Source organism: Oryza glaberrima, chromosome 8, assembly GCF_000147395.1.
Source record: "Oryza glaberrima chromosome 8, OglaRS2, whole genome shotgun sequence".
Lineage (NCBI taxonomy): Eukaryota > Viridiplantae > Streptophyta > Magnoliopsida > Poales > Poaceae > Oryza > Oryza glaberrima.
Genome location: NC_068333.1, coordinates 14,928,278 through 14,951,872, shown reverse-complemented (window position 1 = coordinate 14,951,872; position 23,595 = coordinate 14,928,278). Strand labels below are relative to the sequence as shown.

The 23,595-nt window shown below is 43.2% G+C and overlaps 1 protein-coding gene across 4 annotated transcripts; it reads left to right on the top strand.

The window, feature by feature from the left end:
- Window positions 1-1,962: 1,962 nt before the first annotated feature.
- On the top strand, window positions 1,963-10,842 carry LOC127782925 (uncharacterized). Of its 4 annotated transcripts, none has more exons than XR_008019237.1 (3): window positions 1,963-2,515; window positions 3,841-5,109; window positions 6,862-8,941. XR_008019237.1 is itself a non-coding variant. In XM_052310205.1 (3 exons), the coding sequence occupies exons 1-3, from the start codon at window positions 2,511-2,513 to the stop codon at window positions 10,608-10,610; spliced, it is 1,008 nt and encodes a 335-aa protein (XP_052166165.1). In that variant the 5' UTR covers window positions 1,963-2,510; the 3' UTR covers window positions 10,611-10,842. The 4 variants fall into 4 exon arrangements, 1 of the variants encoding a protein (XP_052166165.1); XM_052310205.1 differs by lacking the exons at window positions 3,841-5,109; window positions 6,862-8,941 and adding exons at window positions 8,962-9,717; window positions 10,364-10,842; XR_008019235.1 differs by lacking the exon at window positions 3,841-5,109.
- The last annotated feature ends 12,753 nt before the right edge of the window (window positions 10,843-23,595 follow it).

Here is a 23,595-nt window from a genome sequence, read left to right as displayed (position 1 = left end):
AATGGCTATATTGAGAGAAATAAAATGATTTGGAAGCTTAAAATGCCGCTTAAGATTAAGATCTTCATGTGGTACTTACTTAAAGGGGTTGTGTTAACCAAAGACAATTTAGCAAGACGAAATTGGAATGGTAGTTCAAGATGTTGTTTTTTAATGAAAAATGAGAATATTCAACATCTTTTCATGAATTGCCATTATACAAACTTTATATGGAGAGCAATACAGTATTCTTCTGGTCTATGCCCTCCTAGTAGGATATCACATATTTTTGATGGTTGGCTTTTGGGGGTGGACAAGAAAAGGAGTAAGCTTATACTTGTGGGAGCCTCTGTAATATGTTGGGCTCTGTGGTTGAGCAGGAATAATTTGGTTTTTGACAAATCACCATCTATTACATATATGCAGGTAAATTTCAGGGCAACATATTGGCTCCGGTGTTGGGCTCAGCTACAAAGGTGTGATGAAGATGGCGAGTTTACAAAGGTTGCATGCCGTAGGCTTGAGAGGACAGTTATGCAACTTTTTGCTAATTATGGTTGGAGATTCACAAATAGACTTCAATAACGTGTTCACCTTATCTTAGATAGGTTATTTTTTATTTTAAGTGCGTGTTCTCAATGTTTTGTTGAACTACACTCTTTTTTGAGTGCAACTTTATAATAATTGGCTGTAGCTCGTTTTAAGCAAAGGCCGGGATATTCTATTCCATTGTCAAAAAAAAAAAAAAAAATCTCTACTTCTTGCTTCGACGACGTTCGCATATCACACAGCCTAAATTTGTCCTCTTGCGCCAGTCCGCAATTAAGCAACCATGCGTCCATGCGCCTGGCAATATGTCAAGTTCAGCTCATCAACACATGCAGCGCGCATATGCCCATGGAAATATGCATTTGATCAGCTCCCAGACTCCCAGTTCGTCTTGGTTTACGCGTAGCTCATCACCCACCTTGGTCTAATCTTGCCGGCCGCTAGCTAGGCAGCAGGGCTCCCATCTGCATTGTGTGCAAGTGCAAACATCAAATAAACTTCGTTTTTTTTTTTATAAATTGGTCCTCGTAGAAAACTTATTTCGAAACTTAGTCTCTACAAAAAAAAACTATAGCTAAAAATAGGCCGTCGGCTCAGCGCCAAAGAGGTTGGCGCTGAGGTCATTCCTATCAGCGCCAATCGGACTGGCGCTGACATTGCGCTGACCCCCCTGTACAGGGTAATTAAAAGGATAAGCAATGCACTTGTGGTGCAATGGTATGATCATTTGCTTGTGTACCCTAGCACCAGTGTTCGAATCCCCATCACGGCAGCTTTTTTCGTTCTTTTTTTTTCTTCAAATGTTCAATCTACGTGCGTACATTAGTACATATAAATGATTAATGATGCTCTCTGTTTTTGATATATATATACACTAGAAAAATATCTGTGCGTTGCACCGGGTAATGATATGGTGACTGAAATTTGATTTGAACTATTTATATGAAGAAAATGAATTGTAATTTAATGAAATATAATTTTTCTGCAATATTAATTACACTTTAAAATTATAGCAAAAGTGGTCGTGCGTTGCAACGGAAAGAAAAAAGAGAAAATTGAATTAAAACATATTAAATTCTAACTAAATGAAATACAATTTTTCTAAAATATTTGGGTATTTTTTTAAGTAGGTAGGTATATAATTGGATTTAATTTTTATTAAATTCTCCATATTGATTACACCCTTTGAAATTTTCTTGGAATTTACAGGTCTTAATTGCTAATTTTGATAAATAAAGTCTAATTTACCTCCTCGAAAAAATCCTCCTTTAATTACGTTTGTTGGACCCGCTGGCCTTCCATCGGCCCATAAGTGTGGGAGGCCAGCCCAACACTTGATTGATCTGAGCCGTTTGTTTTGAGGAACGGTTCAGATCGATTCCAAATGAATCAAAACCCTAACCCTAACCCTCCCCTACCCCCATCGGCTCAGCCGTCCGCCCGTCCCCCATCCTCCCTCCCATTGCCGGCTGCCTCCCTCGCCCAACGCTGTCTCTCCCCCTCCCTTTCCCCATCGGCGCTGGCTCTCCCCTCTCCCCTCTCCCCTCTAGCGGCGCCGCTTTCCTCCCCTCTCCCCTCCGGCGGCGCCGCTCCTTCTCCTCCTCTCCCTCCCGTCTCACCGGCACGGCGCGGAGACGACGGGGTGTGGCGGAGCCGGCGGCGACGGCCGTCCCTCCCCGTCTCCCTCTTCCCGTCGGCCTCGACGGCTGTCCCTTCCTCCCAACGGCGGATCCGACGGCGGTGGTAGCGTCCCTCCGACGGTGGCGGTGTCCGCGGGCGGATCCGGCAGTGGCGGCTCCCTCCGGCGGCGGTGGTGGCCCCAACGTCGGATCTGGCAGCGGTGGCAGCGTCGGCGGTGTCCGTGGGTGGATCCGCCGGCGGTGGCGGCGACCGCGGGTTGATCCGGCAATGGCGGCTCCCTCCGGCGGTGGCGGTGGCGTCGGCGGTGGTGGCAATGGCTGAGGGCGGATCCGGCGGCAGGCATGATGTATGTATGTTGTTCTTGCATGATTATGTTGTGATTTTGTGATGGTTGAGATTGATTTTTTTGGGGGCAAAGAGTGGATGAATTTTGTTTTTGTTTTTGGATCCGACTCTTCTCAGTCCGGCGGCGATGGTGGTGTCGGCGGCCGCTGATTTTTTTTTTTTTTGCAATTTTTTCTATCGCTATTGCTGTTGCTAACCAAATCGGATTGTGTGTATGGACGAAAATTAGATGTGACGACCGAAAAAATATGAATATTTATATCAGTTATAGATATATACATGGAGGAAAAAAAGATCACAACATCACATCAGAATATGGTCTACAGCGGCGCTGGCCTTTATACTGGCTAAATAGAAGTAAAAGCAAAAGCAAAAGTAACAATGAGGTTTGGCTAAGCTCAGCGGTAGGTACTTGAATGGGGTCGTTACAGTGACCAGGGTTCGAACCCTCTCCTTTTATGTTTTTACTAAACTTTTTTTTACTTAGTTTTTTTAAATCCATTATTCTAATTTCTTTTTTATAAAAAAGTGATATTTCTTTTAAAAGTTGACTCTAAACTTTTTTAATCCATTCTTCTACTTTTTAAATTTGTACTAAATGTGATATTTCTTTTTAATAAAAATTAATTTAAACAAAAAAAAGTACATTGAAGATTTGAAGACAAAAAAACGAAAATGGAGATTGATGATTTAATATGCACGCACGTAGATTGATGATTTTTAAAAAAAGGAAAATGGCTGACCTGGGATTCAAACCCTAGTCCTAACGTACACCAGGAAAGAAACTACTGGTTGCACCACTAGCGACACCATTAATTCATTGCTGCACAACAGTCTATTTAGCGTGTACAAGGTGTCAGCGCCAAGTGCATTGGCGCTGAGGCCCTGCCACGTCACGCCTCGCCCGCCACGCTGGCGCGATGTCAGCGCCGATCCCGTTGGCGCTGATAGGAACAACATCAGCGCCAAAATGACGCTGAGCCGACAGCCTATTCCTAGATATAGTTTTTTATAGGGACTAGTTTCGAAATAAATTTTCTACTAGGATCAATTTATCAAAAGAAGGGAATAAACTTGCCATCTGCATGCATGCAAACCCTGCATAGAAAGAAATACTAATCTTGCCGCAAATTAATTATACTTGATTAAGGATAATCAAGTATGACTGCCAGCTTGATCTTGGCAGCCGATTTCTTCCTTATTCCTATACGTTAAATGCTAATTAAGCTAATTAACTAGTAGTATTAGCCAAATATAGCTGATCAACCCCGTACTTCTATAATTTCGACCTAAATCACAATACATGCTAAATTTGATTATCACCAGCGAGGTTGTTCCTTACGGCTGGACTCGACAATCGGCATCTACGAGACTACGAATCGGCAGCAGGGCTGCAGGGCGGGCTATCGTAGGCGTCGCGCGTGTGAAACGGGCCGGCTGGGCGAAGCGGCCCAGGCCGAGGCGCGGGGAGCCGCAGAGTGGCCCAGCAGGGAGAAAGCGGCCCAAGCGATGAGCGGGAGCAGGCCGTGTGGGCGAGCGGCGTGGGCTGGCTGGGCGAGGTGGCGGCCCACGCGCGTGGAGGCGAGTAGGCCACGAGGCCGAGCGAGGCGCGGGCCTAGCGTGGCATGGGCCATCCGGGAAGGAGGAGCCCCGGGAGAGAGAAAAAAGGGAGGAGAGAATTTATTCTATACCATATAGCAGTGTTTAATGATTTGTCATCGATATTATCTCTTTCTATAATAGCTGACAACTTTATTAGTTTTTTATGATACGTTATTGGGTTGGGTTTTCTTTCAAAAAACACCCCAAATACCATTACGAACATACAAGATTAATAATTGTTTTATCTCATTAGTAATTTCATAAAAATATGAAAAATTTTATGTGATCTCTTACACAACCTGGAAAATTTGTATAAAAGTTTCAAGTTTTTTAACTTTTATATTTTTAAAAAAGATATAACTTATCTGTTATATGCTATATAATATAATATTTTATTGTTATTTTTAATGCAAATGATCTTTCCTACACTACATAAGATATTTATTTTTATGCTATTATCTCTTGTTTAAGCAAATCCTCTCTTATATACCACATAAAAATATTTTTTCTAAAAATTAAATATACCATAAAAAACATGAATCTTCTATACAAGCTTTCATGTTGTGTAACGATCTGATGGACGGCTCCGATCGTCCACGCGCTGGATGAAGCGCCGATGAGGAGAGAGGGGCAAAACCCTAGCTCCCAAATGTTCTCCCAATCCCTTTCTCTCCGGCGACGAGCAAGCGGAACGACGGCGAAGGTGGCGACAGCGGTTCGGTGAGCTGGTGCGCGCGTGCAGTGACGACCGCCGAGCGGATCCTGCTTCGCCGACTAGGGGAGGGGGGCACCTGAGGGCGCCGCCAAGCCATGCCATGACATGGTAGTCCGGCGAGGCGGGCGCGCAAACGGCGAGCGCCGAGTGGCCCGGACCTCGTCAGCGGCGGGAGAGAAGGACGCGCACGCGCGCGCACGCACGGTGAACCCGATGCGACTGCAAGAAGGTGAAGGTGTGGCGGTGCCGCTCCGGTGAGCATAGGGGCTTCAAGTCTGGTAAGTAATCCAAACCCTTAGCTTAATTGATTTAGATTTTGAGTCTTAGGGTTCTTACCCGAAATTAGGGTTCTTCGAATTTAGGGAATTTTGTCGGAAAATTTTAATTGTGGCTTTAGAAATAGAAATAAGAGGCTTTGACTTTTACATTTTCATGTAATCGGACTTGGGATTGGACGCAACTGCGCATGGGAGCGATCTGGGACTCCGCATCATTGAATCGGAGTTTCCTTCTTTTCCTTTTTTATGTTTTTTATCACGAATTAGACTTTCCTTTTTTTTCTTTTTATATGTTTTTTTGCACTTTTTTCTAATTAAACGGACAAAGGAAACATCTTCAATTTTTTATGTAGTAGAGATTTATGATCTATTTGTAGAAAGGCCGTTTTATTCGGCTACAATACGAAAGAGGGAGGGCCATTGGCCAAATTTACATTATTCGCCCTCCACGGCAAATGCCAAAAGAAAACTACAAAATCTAAAGAGCGGGCGGAGGGCCTCACACCTCTGGGTGATCTTGGGCATCTCCTCCACCCTCTCCGGCCGCTGCCTCTTCACCCTGGTTTGCCGCCTCTGCCTTCGCCAATTGTTCAAGCAGATGCGCCTTGGCAGTGGATCGGCCGTCCTTTTGCCAGAACTGCTTGCGCCAGGCACGAAGCGCGAGGGAAACATCTTGACAGCTGACCTCCCAATCCCCCTTCGCAAAGTTAGGGAATTCGGCGACGTGTTCGCACCCGAACTGCTGCAGCAAGCCCGTGGTGAAGGCCGCCGACACATGCGCACAGCAATCGCCGTACGCGGTGGCGCAATCCGAGACCGCCCCGCCGGCCTGCTGAGTCCACTCCGAGAAGTCAAAGACGGAGGCATCTTCTCTAGGGACTCCTTGTACCTCCTCCCCCATATCATTGAGGGCAAGGCGAAGCGTACGGCACGCGGTTTTGGTGGACTCGGTGGCTTTCACCATCCCTTGCGTGAACCGTTCCGCCTCTTTTTCAGCGCTCGCCTCTGCCTTGAGGGCCTTCTGGCGAAGAGCCTCCATCTTCGGCTCAGTAAGGTTATAGTACTCAGTCAAGGCGGCGGATTGATCCTTCTCCTTTTGGAGCTCAGCCTTCAGTCGTTCGATCTCGGCCTTCGCCTCGCTCCCCTTCTCTAGCTCGGCTTGGAGCCGCTTATTTTCAGCCTTCGTTTCTTTGAGGGTGTTAACGAGGCCCTCGATCTCCAAGCTCTTGCGGCCCAGTTCGTCATCCTTGGCTCGAAGCCAGTTCTTGAATCCGTCAAGGCGAGCCCGCATGGTTCGCTCCGTCGAACAATGGGCCACAAGAATCTAGTTCAAAAAATAGAGGGGACGAAGAGGGCGAACGTCAGATATAAGATTATAAAAAAAACGACGAGGGAAAGGAAAGAAAAACGAACGACAAGACTCAATCATGAAAAAAATATGCAATAATTTAGTGGCTGATGTCATAATTTCGTTTTGAGTTTGAAAAAAATATGGAAGCAGGTTGAAAACTTTCTGTTCCTAGCATTTTTCATCCTAATCTCTACAGAAACTTCAGCAACCTAAAGCAAAAGAGTAATAAGTATAAAATATGTGATAAGAGAAGATTTGCTATATGTTTTCTTATGAAAATAATATAACACAGACAAGTCTTTAGCAAACAATAGCAGATTTTCTCTAAATGCACTTGTGTTTCGCCGCCCCTTTTTTTATCTGTTCGACGCCTGATGTTTTGACACGTTTTGTTTTCGCAGTGCTGACTCTTGCTCAAGCCAACACCGAAGCCCGTAGTATGATCGGCGATGTGTCGGTCACTGAGTACAGCCAACTGCTCACGCGGCAGGCGGCCGGTTGGGCGAATCGGGTGTATGATGGTGATCTTCCACCCCGGGCAAAACCCTTCAAGGCTGATGGGGACGAGAGGACGTCCAGGAAGCGTATGCGCGGGCAAGTGAAGGTGGGCCCCCGCCTCGTCCGACTTTGACGCCGATGAGGAAGATAACGCCGAAGACCATGACGGCGAAGAGGAAGGAGAGGACGAAGGGGAGGCGGAACTTGCGGCCGAAAAGGCTGTGGACGAGGAACAAGCTTTATCTAAATCACGAGCGATCCTAACCGTTCAGTCGAATTCGATGACTCTTAGCACACCTGTACCGACTTGGGCCGTGGCCTGCCACATGGGCCCAACGCACTTAACAGGCCAGCCACAACGTCCTTCTAATTATGGGCCTAATTGTGTATTATTTATTTTGGATTTAATTTATTTAGATCTGTGTTTGAGTCGGTTTTTAATTTGGTTTTATAAAAATTCGAGGTGTTTTTGTCAGGCCTTTGACACATCGCCTTGTCCGATTCCAATTTCCTGTTCCACGCGTTTCCCGTCCTGTTTGTTCGCACGTGCCACGTTTAGCGTGACTTTCCTTTAATTTCAGCCCGACCGATGATCCCGTTTGGTATGTTGCACCTGGCCTCGCGTGTCTCGCCACCCGCGCGCTCGCTTTTGTTCAGTACATCGTCATGTACTCGCAAGCCACGCGCCCGCGCGTGCAAACCACATGCGCAACGATCACACTGGTTCATACAATTAAAACAGCAGCGATCTGTTTCGATTGGTTAATTAGCTAATTACACCGGCACTTTCTGCTGATTCGTGTGGAGATTATGGGTATCCCATACCCACACGGCGTGGTTATCCGACTGGTTATAGGGGATAACTTATAGCTATGAAATATGTAACGGATCATGACTTGGGTATTACGTTTCCCTGTATATTATGGAACGGCCTAAAGTCCTGATTTGATAAGATTGTAAAGTAGATTTAGGAAACAGATACCGTATTGGTTAAGGTTTCTATATTGTAATCCTGCCCCCCATCCTATATAAGGTGGGCAGGAGGCCCTCTAGGGGGCATATGACACAACCTGATCGTCAGATCAATACACACCCGACGGATTCAAATCCCCAAACAAGAGTAGGGTATTACCTCTCATTGAGAGGGCCTGAACCTGTCTAAATCCTTTGTCTCCGCATCCATCTACTTTTTTTAGGTCTCGTGCACTATCCCTTTTATTATTATCGAATTCATGTTTAGACAGTTGGTGCGCCAGGTAGGGGTGCGTCGAGATTTCCGTCAATTAGGGCGATGGAAACAATTTCAGAACTCGCCGACATCTTTTTCGGTCGAGGACAATCTCAATTAGAACTACGATTCTAATCCCTAGTTTGTCGTTTCAATATTTTATATTAGACTGATTTCTAATCATATATTGATTTACCCTCCGATATTTTGTTCGAATACGCGTACTGGAGGTCGATGAGATCCGCCGACCGCCTGTGCACGACTCATCGTGCTGGGAGACTATCAAGCAAGCCATCGGATACGTATAGGAGACGTAATGTGGAAGCCACACGTGAAATACTCCAATTGCCACAGACTCCTGATGGTGTCACAGCATATAAAGAAGCAGAAAGCAGATGGCATACATACATACATACATGCATTGATTAATACCCATAATCATCTGCACTTTTTATTTGTTTCTACTACCAATCTCAGTTTGATCTGTGGTTTATTATTTTGCATGCACCTCGTTGCCCGAGTCTAATTCGATCCGGACTCGGACCCGCGACCTATATGCACGCATGGCAGAAGATCGGTCTAATAATCTGATTGTGTGGATGCATATAATGTCCATGCTACAGGAGATCAATCGGCCAACCAAATAACATATGCGTGCTGCATATATGCAAATATACATCCACAGGATTAATTTTCTTGATACTAACTAGAGATTATTTTTGTCTCTTTACATGTATTGTTGGAGCCACCGCCAAATTTGCCACGGTCTCTACAGAACACGTCGGATGATGCCGCTGCTGATTGGTGTCTTCGCCTGCACAGCTGGCCTATTATGCCGCTGTTGTTGGGCATCTACGACTTCACCGACCGGTTTGCCTTGGCCACCGACCGGTGTCTCCGCCTCCACGGCTGGCCACTTATGCTGCCGTTGTTGGGCGTCTACGACTTCATTGCGGTCTGCCTCCGTCGCCGCCGACTGGTGTCTCCGCCTCCACGGCTGGCCTATTATGCCGCCGTTGTTGGGCGTCTACGTCTTCACCGACCGGCTAGCCTTCGCCGCAACTGATTGGTGTTTCCGCCTGCACAGCTGGCCTACTATGCCGCCATTGTTGGGCGTCTACGTCCTCACCACCATTCATGGATGTCCACGTCTTCACCGACCGGCTTGCCTTTGCTGCCGCCGACTGGTGTCTCTGCCTACACAGCTGGCCTATTATGCCGCTGTTGTTGGGCGTCTACGACTTCACCGCCGGCCTACCTCTGTCGCCGCCGACTGGTGTCCTCGCCTATATGGTTGGTTGGCCACACCACCGTTTATGGGCGTCCACGTCTTCACCGACCGGCTTGCCTTTGCTGCCGCCGACTGGTGTCCTTGTCTACACGGCTGGTCTATTATGCCGCCGTTGGTGGGCATCTTCGCTTTCACCGTCGACCGCCTTCCTCGCCGCCGACTGGTGTCTTCATTGTTATTGATGGACGACCTCGTTTCCACATCGGCCACCTCTGCCGTCATCAAGGGGAATATTGCAAAGTTAAGTCATCATTTATTCTTTATATGATATTTTGCTCTTCCTCTGCCTCACTACATCAACTGGTTCGCCGTTGACTAGTGAGTCGGGGGCTACAGATATTATATCATATTTTTTAAACAATTTTCATAATATTTATTTTGATTGCTTGCGATATAATCTGAGTACAAAAGTGCCTATCGAGTTATGGAGTTCTATCTTCCTATGCTTTCCGTTTGGTTTGTCATGGATAGTTGCATTTGGGCCGATTCCTAGCACCCGGGGGCTCGTTGGATAGACCGAGTAACGCAAGGTGCTAAGTATTACTCGGAAGAAATCAAAAGCATAGAGATAAGATAATTTATTTTCTTCTCTTAACAATTGCAAAAGTACCTGAGTAGTAAATTCCGATTCGTGAAGCTTTGTTCCATTAATGACGAACTCATGTCACTCATATGCATGTTTGGGAAGTGCCTAGGCCGACTCCCGGTGCTTGGGGGCTATGACTAGTCGGACAGAGTGTTTAAACGTAATGAGTCATCAGCTCGGGGAAATCAAAATTGACAAGAGGAGAAATATATATTTATAAACATTTTAAAATACATGAATTATATCTTCGAGTATTATATTTACATCAGATACTACTCATTCCATATGTTTGTTCTGCAGGATCCAGATCCAGATATTCATAAAAGGGATTCATGGCTTTAAGCTTATCTCTTACGCTCTAGGAATGGATCAGTTAGAACATCACCACCGGCTTGCCTTCGCCGCCACCGACTGGTGTCTCCGCCTGCACGGCTGGCATATTATGCCGCCGTTGTTGGGCGCCGTTGTCTTCACCGACCGACCGTCTCGTCCGCCGCCGACTGGTGTCTTCACCTATACGGTTGGTTGGTCACACCACCGTTGTTGAGCGTCTATGTCTTCAACGACCGGCCGCCTCGTCCATCGCCGACTGGTGTTTTCGCCTATACGGTTGGTTGGTCATACCACCGTTGTTGGGCCTCTACGTCTTCACCGCCGACTGGTGTCTCCACCTGCACGGTGTGGACCCCCGTTTGTATAACAGGAATCAATCGTGTAAACAGTACCATTTCCCTGGATCAAGTAGTCTGGTATACACGAACTCATGGCTGAAATATCAAGTGCACATACACGAGAGTCTAGTATGAATTATTACATCATAAGCCCGCAGGCACAGTCTTAAATCATCGGACCAAGCGGTCCAGAATACATTCCAAAAACAGAAGTAGGTATGGCGGCGGAGTTAAGGCAGCGACACGCCATTGCCACAGGCAACGACCGTAACTAAGACCTACTGAGCGCCATCGTCTTCACCTCCCTCCTGGTAGTTGGCATAGGGATCCTCCGAAGCTTCATCTCCCGCTTCTGATTAATTTTATATTTGCAAGGGTGAGTACCAACCGTACTCAGCAAGCCACCACAGCAATAATGCACATGACAGGGGTATTCAAAGGATGGCTATGGTTCTTTTGCGCAAAGTAAGTTTTGTAATTCTTTTCACAAGCCTAAGACCTAGCACAGACTGATCAAATTTTAGTACCAGTGTTCATATTAAACAATGACGGTTCTGTCTACCACATTGTGATCCCAAGGATAGCTTCCCACCATTGAGTCGTCATGGTTTTCTGAGGACGTTCACATTCCCGCCTCTCAGGAAGTGGCTCTATCAGCATAGAAATCATCATGCAATATCCCATCCCACACAATTAAGGATATAGAGTCTAGCCAAGTGTAATACATGTCCCGGTGCTCGATAACCGTGAGCACGGCTATTCGAATAGATTTGGTTTACTCACACTGCAGTGGATGTACACTTTACCCGCACTCTGCGACTGCCCAACACATGAGCCTTGTTCCAACACATGAGACGCGTTACGGCAAAGCTTTTCGATAACCTCACATTGGCAGTACCCGCTCCATGAACTTAAATCCTCATGCACTCAAGGCGTCCATGTTTCTAGCAGTGAGAGGAGTTCTGGCGCTCCCGGGAAAGAGAAGTCTCACACACATATTAAATTATGGTTCAAGTTAAGTTCTCTCTCACACACACTCATGGCAGTCCTACCAATGGCGACACCGATGTAGGGCACGCCTCTCGGCCCTACCTCAACGGCTGTCCCACCGTAGCGCACCTGCCTCACTCAGGGGTGAACCATCTATGCAGGGATACTGCCTCCGCTTGGCTATCTAATCCGCTAGGTCTATACCCATACGAGAAGTGCGGTTGTACGGGGGTCGTTTCATGCTTAACTTCATGGCTCGGTCCTTAATTGACCGGGGACGGTACTAGCCTTTTCCAGATACCACCCAAATCCTCCGTCCGCCCTAGTCGAAAACAGTTATTAAGTTTATTTCTCCTTTCACAAATCATGTCCTCAATATCATGGCAATGTGGCGCTCATGTCTCCACATGCCGCATCTCAATTACCTTCCCAAAGGTAATTGCCCAAGCATATAGCATTTGACAAATATAAGTATGCATGATTCTAGAATAGCATTCCTAAGCATTTGTCATAGTTGACTATGGACTCATACGTAAACATGGTTACAAAGATTTAAGGGTAAACAATAATCAAGGCATGGCATAATCACAAGTGGGATTTTCATCATTGCATGCAATTTTATTTGTAAACAAAACAATTTCGCAATTGGGATCAACATGTTCAAGGAATAGTGATGACTTGCCTTGCTCAAAGTCTTGCGGGTCTTGATCCTCGCTTGGATCCGCAACTCCCTCAGGCTCTAAAATTACGTGCGAAGAAACGATTTGAATTCGGTTAGAATTCAAATAAAAATCCAAATAAATCCAAGTGGAAATCGAATGCGAAAGTTGATTCTTTTATATTAACTTTACTATTCGCAAACTAGGGCAAACCTAATTTCGATTTTTAATATCCTAAACTATTTTGCGGGTATAAATATTTTGTTATCGTAAGTTTTTAACTTAATCTACCCGAACATTATATCCATATAATAGGTTAGAAATTTCTATCGTGAGCTAAATGTCGGACGGAACCCTAAAATTATCTTATAATATTATACGTTTTAATTTAGTCTATGACTAAACAATTAAATATAATATACGTCTAAAATTCCTAGCGATTAAATCCGAATCCGAATTTCTACCGCGAATCGATTACTTATAGAGATTATTTTAAAAAAAATGATCTATAATAGTCCATAAAGATTCATCTAATTGTTAATTATATCTAAATCACTACTACGAATTGATTTCTTTTAGAAATTACCAAGAATAATTAAATTTTGCAATTCTACGACCATGATTATTCTATAATTAAATTCTAATTATTTTAAATTTTCTAAACTATTAACCTCCCTAATTTTCTTCCAAATTTTCTATTTATTTTTCCTTTTCCTTTTTCTCCCTTTTCTCTTTTCTTTTCTTTTCTTTTTCTTTCTTTTCTCTCTTTCTCTTTTTCTTTCTTTTCTCTCTTCCTCTCTTTTCCTTTTCTCTGCCGGCCTCTCTTTTCCTCTCCCTCTCTCTCTCGGCTCTCTCTCCCACCTGAGCCGTGGCGGCGGTGGACGCAAGGGGAAGGAGGGCGGCTCACCAGCGGCGGCAGCGGCGACGACGGCGGCGGCGACGGTGGCGCACGGTGGCGCGGGAGCAGCGGCACGGGAACGGCGGCGCGGCAGCACGGGAACGGCGGCGCGGTGGTACGAGAGCGGCGGCGCGGCGGCACGGGAACGGCGGCGCGGTGGAGAGGGAAGAGGGGAGGAAGGGTGAGATGGGGTGGGGGAAAATGGAGAGAGGGAGGGTATTTGTAGAGAGGGGAGGAGGAGAGGGGCGGCGGCCTCATGGCGTCGGCGGGTTGGCGCGGCGCGGGGCTCGACGCGGCGATGTGACGACGACGCGGCGCGGTAGGGCGCGGGGCGCGAGGAGCGGCAGCGGCGCGGCAGCAGCGGCGGCACGGGGCTCGGGGGCGCGGCGCGGCAGGTGATGCGACGCGCGATGGCGATGGCGCGGCAGCGGCGACGCGACGGGCGAACGGCGACGGCGCGCGGCGATGGAACGGGCGGTGCGGCGCGGTAGCAGCGGCGGCAGGCGGACGAGCGGCGACGGCGACGGCCGCCGACGACTGCGGCCAGCGGCACGAGGGGCGAGTGGCACGCAGCAGCGCGGGGCTCGAGGCGGCGCGCGAGACGCGAGGCGTGGGCGCGAGGCGCGAGGCGGCGATGCGACAGCGATGAGACGGCGGCGCGGCGACGGGACGGCGCGGCAGCTCGGGGCGCAAGGCGGCGATGTGGCAGCTTCACGGCGCGCGGGCGTGGAACGGCGATTCAACCGCGGCGGCGCGCGGCGCGAGGCAGCGACGGCGACGTTGCCGCGGCGCGGCAGCGGCGACACGACGGCGGCACGGCGCTTGAGGCGGCCGGGCGCGATGGCGACGGCCGGCAGCGGCGGCACGGGGCTCGGGGCGGCGTCGGCGCGGCAGCGGGGCAGGGTTAGGGCTAGGGGACTTGGTCGAACACTTTAGGTGCAATGAACAGTGCCGTTTTCTAATTAACCCGATTTTAGTGTATTTTCCATATGAATTTGATTCCACAATTCCTAATTTTGCATATATGCATTTTACTCAATATTTGTGTTATCTTAACTAATGAATTCACCCTAGATTAATATTACTCATATTTTATTTTTATATAATTTATTTGAATTTTTAATTAGCGTTAATTCTTATTCCATCGTATTTAAATTTAATTGATCCAAATATGGTCGCGATAATATTTTATTTATTCCTATCCACACCTAATCTTTATTTTAATTTACATTTATTTTACCTTTTTGTTTTTGTTTTTTTTAAGGTTTGCTCCTAATTAACTATTCTTTACTCACGATTAATAAACTTCGAGATCAAATCCAAATAAAATAGGCGAATAAGATCGGCATGATGCAATTAATTTAAAAAGTTTTTGAAAATCCGTATTTTTAGAGTTTACATTTTTGTCGTCGAATTTTCAGGGTGTTACACACGGCTGGCCTATTATACCGCCGTTGTTGGGCGTCTACATGTTCACCGACCGGCCGCCTCGTATGACGCCAACTGGTGCTATCGTCTTCACGGCTGGCCACGTCGCTACCACCGCTAATAGGCGTCATCATCTTCAACGCATGCTGTCTGCGTCTGTTGCCGACTGGTTTCTTCACTCCCATGGCTGCATGATTCTGATACTGTTGATTGGCCTTATCGTCTTCACCGTCGGTCGTCTGGTTTGCTGCTGACTACTGCTCTCGCCTCTACGGCTGGTTTATACCGCTACCATTACTGATGGACGTCATCGTCTTCATTGTTGGGCGTCTTATCTGACGCCGACTGGTTTGTTCGCCTCCATGGCTGCGCGTCTTCGTCATCATTGACTGGCGTCATTGTCATCGCCGGTTTGCCTTCGCTGCCGCCCATGGTGTCTTCACTTTCACGGCTGGCCTATTTTGCTGCTGTTCAAAGACGTCTTCGTTTTCGTCATCATTCTACTTCTTCCATCGCCGACTGGTTATGCCGCCGCCGACTAGTGTTTTTATCTTCACAACTACGCGTCTTCGCTACCGGTTTGCTTCTGTTGCTGCCGACTCGTGTTCACTTCATCACGGCTATGCAACTTTGTCACCATGATGGAGCGGCTTCATCTTTATTATCTTCGGCACTGGCAAACTCTATTGCCTCTACTTCGCAAGCTTTGCTACTTCACCGACCATGACGTCTACAAGAACCTCGACATCTCGGCATGCGTCAACAAATATAATGCCGTGTTATTCTACTACAACAAGTGGTTCTCCAATTATCAAGATTTCTACTCGGACATCTTCAACACACATCTTCACTCAAGTGATGGCTACTCCACGACAAGAAGCTACAGTTCTCGACTCTATGTTCAGTTGCTTTCCAACTAACCAAAGAGTCGGGGGCTACACAAATACAAGACTCTCAAAATTCGACAAGCTGAAGAAATCAATTAATCAGCCAACGAGTCAACTCTAGGAGTCATTATCTTCATCTTTGCTTCGGAGCAGACATTCTACTTCAGCAACTCCAACTATTTCACCGGCAATTTTGGTTTCTGGACGCTGCCATAATTAAAGTATCAAGTTCAAGATTTAATCTACATGTTTGGGAGTTTGGAGTTATCAACCAATCAGCTCAGTTTAGACGAGTTGGACAACAGCATCTACTTTCCTCCAAGTGAAGCATCTACAACAGCTATAACACTAAGTTCTGCAGTCATCTTCGTAAATCAAGAAGCGTTGCATCAGTCTTCGTTATGCACATGCTCACATCAAGGAAATTACTCGAGCTTTGATATCTTTTCAACAGTTTGATGGATTATTGTCACTGACATCATCACCAGCACCTCTATTTCATTGGCCCTGACATCTCTGCCGTTGCTAATGGGTGACTACGTCTTCGCCTCTGGCTGCTTCCGTCATTGCCGACTTATTATTTTGCCTTCATGGTTGACCTACTATGCAAACGCTGATGAACATCTTCGTCATTATCATCAGCTGTTACACCGCTATTGACTGGATCACCGACATCGTCATCTTCATCAATATCCTATCAAGCCTCTTCAACATAGCCCACTCTACTACTATTGATGGACAACTTCGTCATCATATTTGATCATCTCTATTGCTGCTTATCATCATTACTGTCGGTTGCGTTTGTCGTCGGCTACTATTTTCTTCATCTTCATGATTGGTGGATTTCGTCATCGCCTTTGATGCGTGTCTACATCTTCACCGTCGGCTTGCTTTCGTCACCACCGACTAGTATTCTCGTCTTCACGGATGGCTTATTATGTCGCCACTAGTGGGCATCCTCATCTTCTTCACCAGCTGCCTCGTCTGTCAACGACTGATTATTTCGCTGCCATGGTTATACAACTTTATCGCTGGGTGCCTTCATCTTCGTTGCTGGCTGACCTGACTGCTGCTGACTGGTTTCTTTGCCTCTACGGCTGTGCAACTTCATCACTTTTGATTGGTATCACTATCTTCACTACCACCAATATTTTTGCCACCTCTGGTGGACAATATTATCTCTATATTGGTCGTCTTGTCTCTATGCTAACTACGTCAGCTACCATCAATGGACAATTGTGACTACGACAGAAGGATAAGCTATATGCTCAGGGGCTTACTAGCTCAAACACAAGTAGCATACCTTCAATTTGGACTTGTTCTGGATACATGCAACATGAATTCATGATCATGGGTCTATTTTCTATGCTCAAATACTGGACTATTTATTATTCCCCGTAAGGGTTATCAACCGAATACTTGCGCCAGTTGGGATTCAATTATTATATCTATTTGGGAGTATCCCATAATGGATAATCACTCAGATCAGAAGCTATTCATATGAGCTACACTTGGTCTATATCACCCGGAAGATTTATTACTCGGGAGCATGTTACATGCGTCATCCTTTAAATGGTGTCGAAGGCATATTTTTTGGCCTAGGCCTAATATGTCTACAGCCCATATTTTCAGGTGTGGCCTGTCACGTTCTTTTAGGGACTTAGGCACTTTTTGCTTGGGCCAAAGTGCGCGTGATCAAGTGCCCAATACCTTAAAATCCTTTTATACCGCAGTTACTCAACTTTTTAGGAGTTGGTACAATGCATCTTAAAAGGTGTCAAACGGTAAAGCTTTATATAGCTGCCCCGCTGACTTTTTTATATAGTCATGGCGCTGTTTGGGTTTATCAAGCAATTGATTGGATACAATATCATTGCTTTTTGCCATATAAGTGTGCATTTTTATTGACCAATATTATGGCTACGGCTGATTATATATTTTGGTCATTTTCCAGATGGTTGTAAATCCTTATGAGTTTATTTACTCGGATGTTACACCACATATGCCATATATTTCCAGGTGTGGTGAAACCATGTGTCTTTTAGGGACTTAAGCACATCTGTTAAAGCAGTGTGCGCATGGTGTATGCCCAATACTTTGGAAATTTCTTTATTCACAACATCAAGCTCTTCTTTATAGCTATTTTGCTATGTGAATTTTCAACGATGTTGTCAACTTTAGGTTGCACGCATCATATTCTGCAAAGCAGTCGGTATATCACTTGGATCATATTATTCAAGGATTCACACCGCATATGCTATATATTAATATTAATTCACTCGGTTGACTACAATTATCAAAACCACTCAGTTGGTTGGATTATTTACTCCTTGACTATATGTTTAGTTTGTTCAACTATCCACATAGTCAGGGGCTACACCTATTAGGTGCATCTAGTCGATAAAAGTACTAGGGAGACCATGGCAAAGATGATTGAAGCACTCGGCTTTGGAGTAATCTGGTTTGAGAGAAGATTATATTTTCGACTGTGAAGGTCTCAGGGGCTACTGTGGAGATTATGGGTACCCCATACCCACACGGCGTGGTTATCTGACTGGTTATAGGGGATAACTTATATCTATGAAATATGTAACGGATCATGACTTGGGTATTACGTTTCCCTGTATATTATGGAACGGCCTAAAGTCCTGGTTTTATAAGATTGTAAAGTAGATTTAGGAAATAGATACCATATTGGTTAAGGTTTCTATCTTGTAATCTTGCCCCCCATCCTATATAAGGTGGGCAGGAGGCCCTCTAGGGGGCATATGACACAACCTGATCGTCAGATCAATACACACCTGGCGGATTCAAATCCCCAAACAGGAGTAGGGTATTACCTCTCATTGAGAAGGTCTAAACCTGTCTAAATCCTTTGTCTCCGCATCATCCACTTTTAGGTCTCGTGCGCTATCCCCTTTTATTATTGCCGAATTCATGTTTCGACAATTCGCTTCAATATTTTCGTTCCTATTTTCATGGCAAACAGACGAGACAAGCAGATAACGTATTTACGTTTCCTACTATGCTTATGTTTCCATCTAATCTTGGGCAGCTACTGGGAGATCTATTTGAGTTGTTTGAGTCCGTTTTTAAGTTCATTTGTTTTTGGAAATATAGATTCGTGTTTGAGTTAAATTTTAAGCTTGTTTTCTTTTTGAAAGTATAAAAGGATTCGAATAAGAAATCTTTTGAAAAAACTCGCACGCTAATTTGAGTTGAAATATACACTCCTAATTACAGCTCATTATTTTCTAAAAAAAAGTGAAGCGTATTCCCACAGCAAATTTTACCCTAACTAAACCGTATAACAATAATAAAATTAAAATAGAATTTACCCATTGCAACGCACAGGCATTTTTTCGTGTGTGTGTGTATATATAAAAAAACTATTCTACACCCCCCTCCCTCCCAAGGGTCACACCCACTTCCCTCTCCTTACCAAGGCCCAAAACCCGCCTCCCACCTTGATCAAAGGCCCCTCCCACCGGTCAAACCCACCTACTAACTCCCCCCACCACCCACCTCTTCTCAGCTCTCATCCCAGGACGGTGCAGTAACACGACGACCACTGTGTAGTAACATTGTGTCTTACGTGCAGTAACAACGTTAAAATATAGTTGAAATATAGTTATGACGGATCTACTTTTGATAAGCTCTTTTTTTCTAGCATCATGGTGCAAACAGTTTTAAAAAACCTTACATCACTTGGGAGATATTGTTCTTCAAAGCTTGACTTTTTTGCAATTTGTCTCTCCACAAGTAGTAATACTATACTATTACTTGTTACTACTTGTCTGTTGTATGTTACTACAATCACATCACGATGTTATTACACTGCGTTTTACTATATTTTTTTGGGTAGTGTTACTGCATAAACACGTGGTAATGTGTTCCTTCCGTGCAGTAACACTTTTACTTTTGTGCAGTAATAAGTATATGGTTAGCATCTAAGACTTTTAACCTATATATTTTTGTTTCAATTCCTGATTTACTGTAATTCACCATAATATTACTGTCAAAAGTGCAGTAACGTCATATACATGCAGTAACACTATATTGGAGGGAGGAGATCAGTTTTCTTGAAAAGAGGGAGGAAGAACGGTTTCTTGAGGAGGGGAGTACGTAGATGCGTTTTGAAGTTTAAACCTCCACATGCAATAACACTGTAGCATCATTGTGAAAACGGTTTTAAAAAATAATACATAACTTGTGAGATATTGCTTTTCAAATATTGGCATTTTGAACTTTAATACTCCATATGCAGTAACATAGTATGTAATTTGCAGTAACATGTATATATACATGCAGTAACATGATTTTACCAAATGTATAAAATTGTTCAAAACACTCATACATCAATCAGACCTCGCTTAAAGCCACCTACAGACTTTTCCTATAGCCCACCTATTCGATCTTCATCTTCTAAAAATGACATAGTAAAACTACAATTATCGTGCAGTAACATAGCTACTTGAAAGTGGTAACATATACCTACTATGTAGTAACACTTCTACTTTTGTGCAGTAACAAGTATATGGTTAGCATGTGAGGCTTTAACCCATATATTTTTGTTTCGATTCCTGGTCTACTATAATTTTACTATGACATTACTGCCAGAAGTGCAGTAACGTCCTATGTGTTATACAATAACGTCACGTGTTACTGTACTTTTACAACAATGTTACTACTGGAGCATAGTAACATGCTATGAGTTTCAATAGTGAAAGATATAGGACTTGATAATCATATTATTTTCTCACAAAATTCTTAAAACAAATAGCATCATTAGATGAATTGGTTAGACGAATGTACTTTGAACTATGAGGTCATGGGTTTAAGTCTTGAATTTGGTAATTTATTTTTTATTCCTCTAGAAAAGAGGAAAAAAATGTTTCAGGGAGAAAAAAAACAGAAAAAACTAAAATAAAAAAAAGAGAGAGATCGGAGGAGGGAGGGGGAGCGAGAGAGAAGGGGGAGGGGAGCGAGAGAAGAGAGAGATCGGGAAGGGGGGATCGGGAGGGAGGGAGGGAGGGACGATAGGGTATAGAATAACTATTCTATATATATATATATATATATATATATATATATATATATATATATATATATATATATATATATATATATGGAAACCTGCACCCAAAATCTACACCGTTGGTGCTTGCTAAGATTCGTGATGGAAAAGTACCTTCACTTGACCAAATGGATATTTATTATAGAGAAAAGAGATGGGATGGGTACAGAATGAGTCTTAGGCACTCTTTATGGTTCCAAAATTGCCCTTTTGCTGCTGTACTCCAGTTCATTGCCCCAATGGAGAACTAACAGAACCTCATGTCATGTGACGAAGTCTAATCTACACATATTTGTATGATATATCTATATATCATATATGTCACGTTTGGCACATGGTATATCTCCAAGCCCAAGATTTTTTATCTCAATATGACATTCAGCCAATAATGACAAAACGATGTCTATTATGGTGGCGTTTGAATCTCTTGAAGATGAAGATATATAAAGATGAAAATTAAGTGTTCCACGCAAAACGAGGTGGTAATAAAGTGTGACTAATTGGGTTTTAATTATTACAAACTTGAAAAATGGATTAATCTAATATTTTAAAACAACTTTCATATATAAAGTTTTCGCATGAAGTGTACCGTTTAGCTGTTTGAAAAGCATGCCATGAGTATCCAAATTTTCATCCACTTCTTCCACAAGAAACGAACGGGACCTATATATCCAGACACATCTTACGAAAATGATATCTATATATCCATTCAACAAATGACGCTGCCATGCATGACATCCCAAAATAATATATAACTCTGTTGATTTATTTCATCAAACATATTAAGAAAATACTCCATCAGGCTAATCATAAATCTAGGCAAGCATATGAAATTAAAAGGGCCAAGCATATAAAACACATGCCTTAAGAAAATAACAATCTCAGTTACAAGAAACACAAAAATCTTCATGAACCGGGATTTTACACTTGAAAAGAAAAATTAGCGCATCAATACAGGACATTGGAGTAGTGTCATTCACAAGATTTCAGAGTTCAACAATCGTTTGTACAGAAACAAGGCAATCATATGGTTGTCATCCCAGACCAAAATGAAAGGAGATCATATCTGTATAAAGGTCATTCTGATCAAGCTTGATGTTCCTGCAAATGACATTTACAAATTAATATCTATCTATAGAATGAAAATTTGTCACCGATATATCTCTAAATCAAATTTTGCAAGTTGTGCAGACCATAGAGCAATCCACTATCACCACCATAGCTCAAAAAAAATGAAAAAACAAATATTACCCATTGAATTGCACTGTAGTACTACTTAAAGGGCATTTCAGTCATTGAAATTGCATTGTGTACCATCCCATGCTCTCACTATAAGGGTTAAAGCGGATAGGTACATTTTACCATGGGCTAAATGGACCAAGCTTTAAGATCCATGCACGCATATGAATGGTGTAGATTGTTGGTGCATATGCACCTAGGTTCATATTATCCAACTCCTATATATATATATATATATGGGGAAAAGCAAATGTGAACCTAGGTTCATATGCACCAACAATCTACACCATTGATGGGTGTTAAGATTTGTGCTATTGCTATACAGGGGAGAGAAGGGGATGGTACACAATGCCACTGTCACATTTTGAGTTTGTCCCAAATTGCCCTTTTGTACTAGTATGTCACAACATGAAACATTCATTGATTCAAAGCAAATTTCTATATTGTACTTGTACATATAAACATTAGTTTTTTTTATCTCTCTTGACTTTGTAACTTGAGTGATATATATTAAGATTTGTTGAACATGTTCATACTGATATATCATATATCTTCTTTTGTATGAAATATAAAATTTGCAGATGATCTCTTAATGGCATTTCTCTAATAAATAGCATTTAGAAAATGATTTTATATCTCTAAATAAAATGTGCAAATGGTCTCCTAGTGTTCATACTAATGACATTTCTCTAAAAATGAAACTTGCAAATGACACATCTCTAAATAGTATTTAGAAAATAATTTATATCTAAACCCATAACTTGCTTTGACTAGAAGGCCTGTCTCAACAATCTCATTCTCCTAAAATGGAAATTCATTATTCTTGAAAAAAATATCAATTACATATCTAAAGTTGTAAAAAAATTTGCAAAATTATCTCACAATATGTTGTTATGAATCTATATCATATATTTTTCAGAAATATAATGTCATATTTTTTTTATCAACATATTAAACAAAACATAGGACATTACTTTGAAAAAAAAAAGGAAAATGGTCTCCTAATGTTCATACTAATGGTCTCCTAATGTTCATACTAATAACATTCCTCTGAAAATGAAACTTGCAAATGACACATCTCTAAATAGCATTTAGAAAATAATTTATACCTAAACCCATAACTTGAATTGACTAGAAAACAATTAGAAATTTTTTTCCTGAAAATGCAAATGCAAACCAAACAGAACACAAAATCCACCCATAGAAAGATAATACAACCGTTGAGGGGGGAAATGGAAATACATTATTCTTGAATAAAATCTCAATTACAAATCTAAAGTTGTAAAATAATTACAAAATTATCTCACAATATGTTGTAATGAATCTACATCATATATTTTTCAGAAATATAATGTCATGTTTTTTTATCAACATATTAAATATACGTAGGACATTACTTTGAAAAAAAGGGAAAACCACAAAATAAATTTTTCATGCGAACTACTGTAGTACTACTTGAGGGGCATTTTGGACCACAAAAATTATAACATGTACCATCCTTTACGGCCACCATGAAGGGAACCAATCAAGTAGGTACATGTGTCAAACTATCCATGTAGGTGCATATGCATCTTGGTTCATATTATGCAACACCTATATATATATATATATATATATATATATATATATATATATATATATATATATATATATATATATATATATAAAGAATCCATTATATGC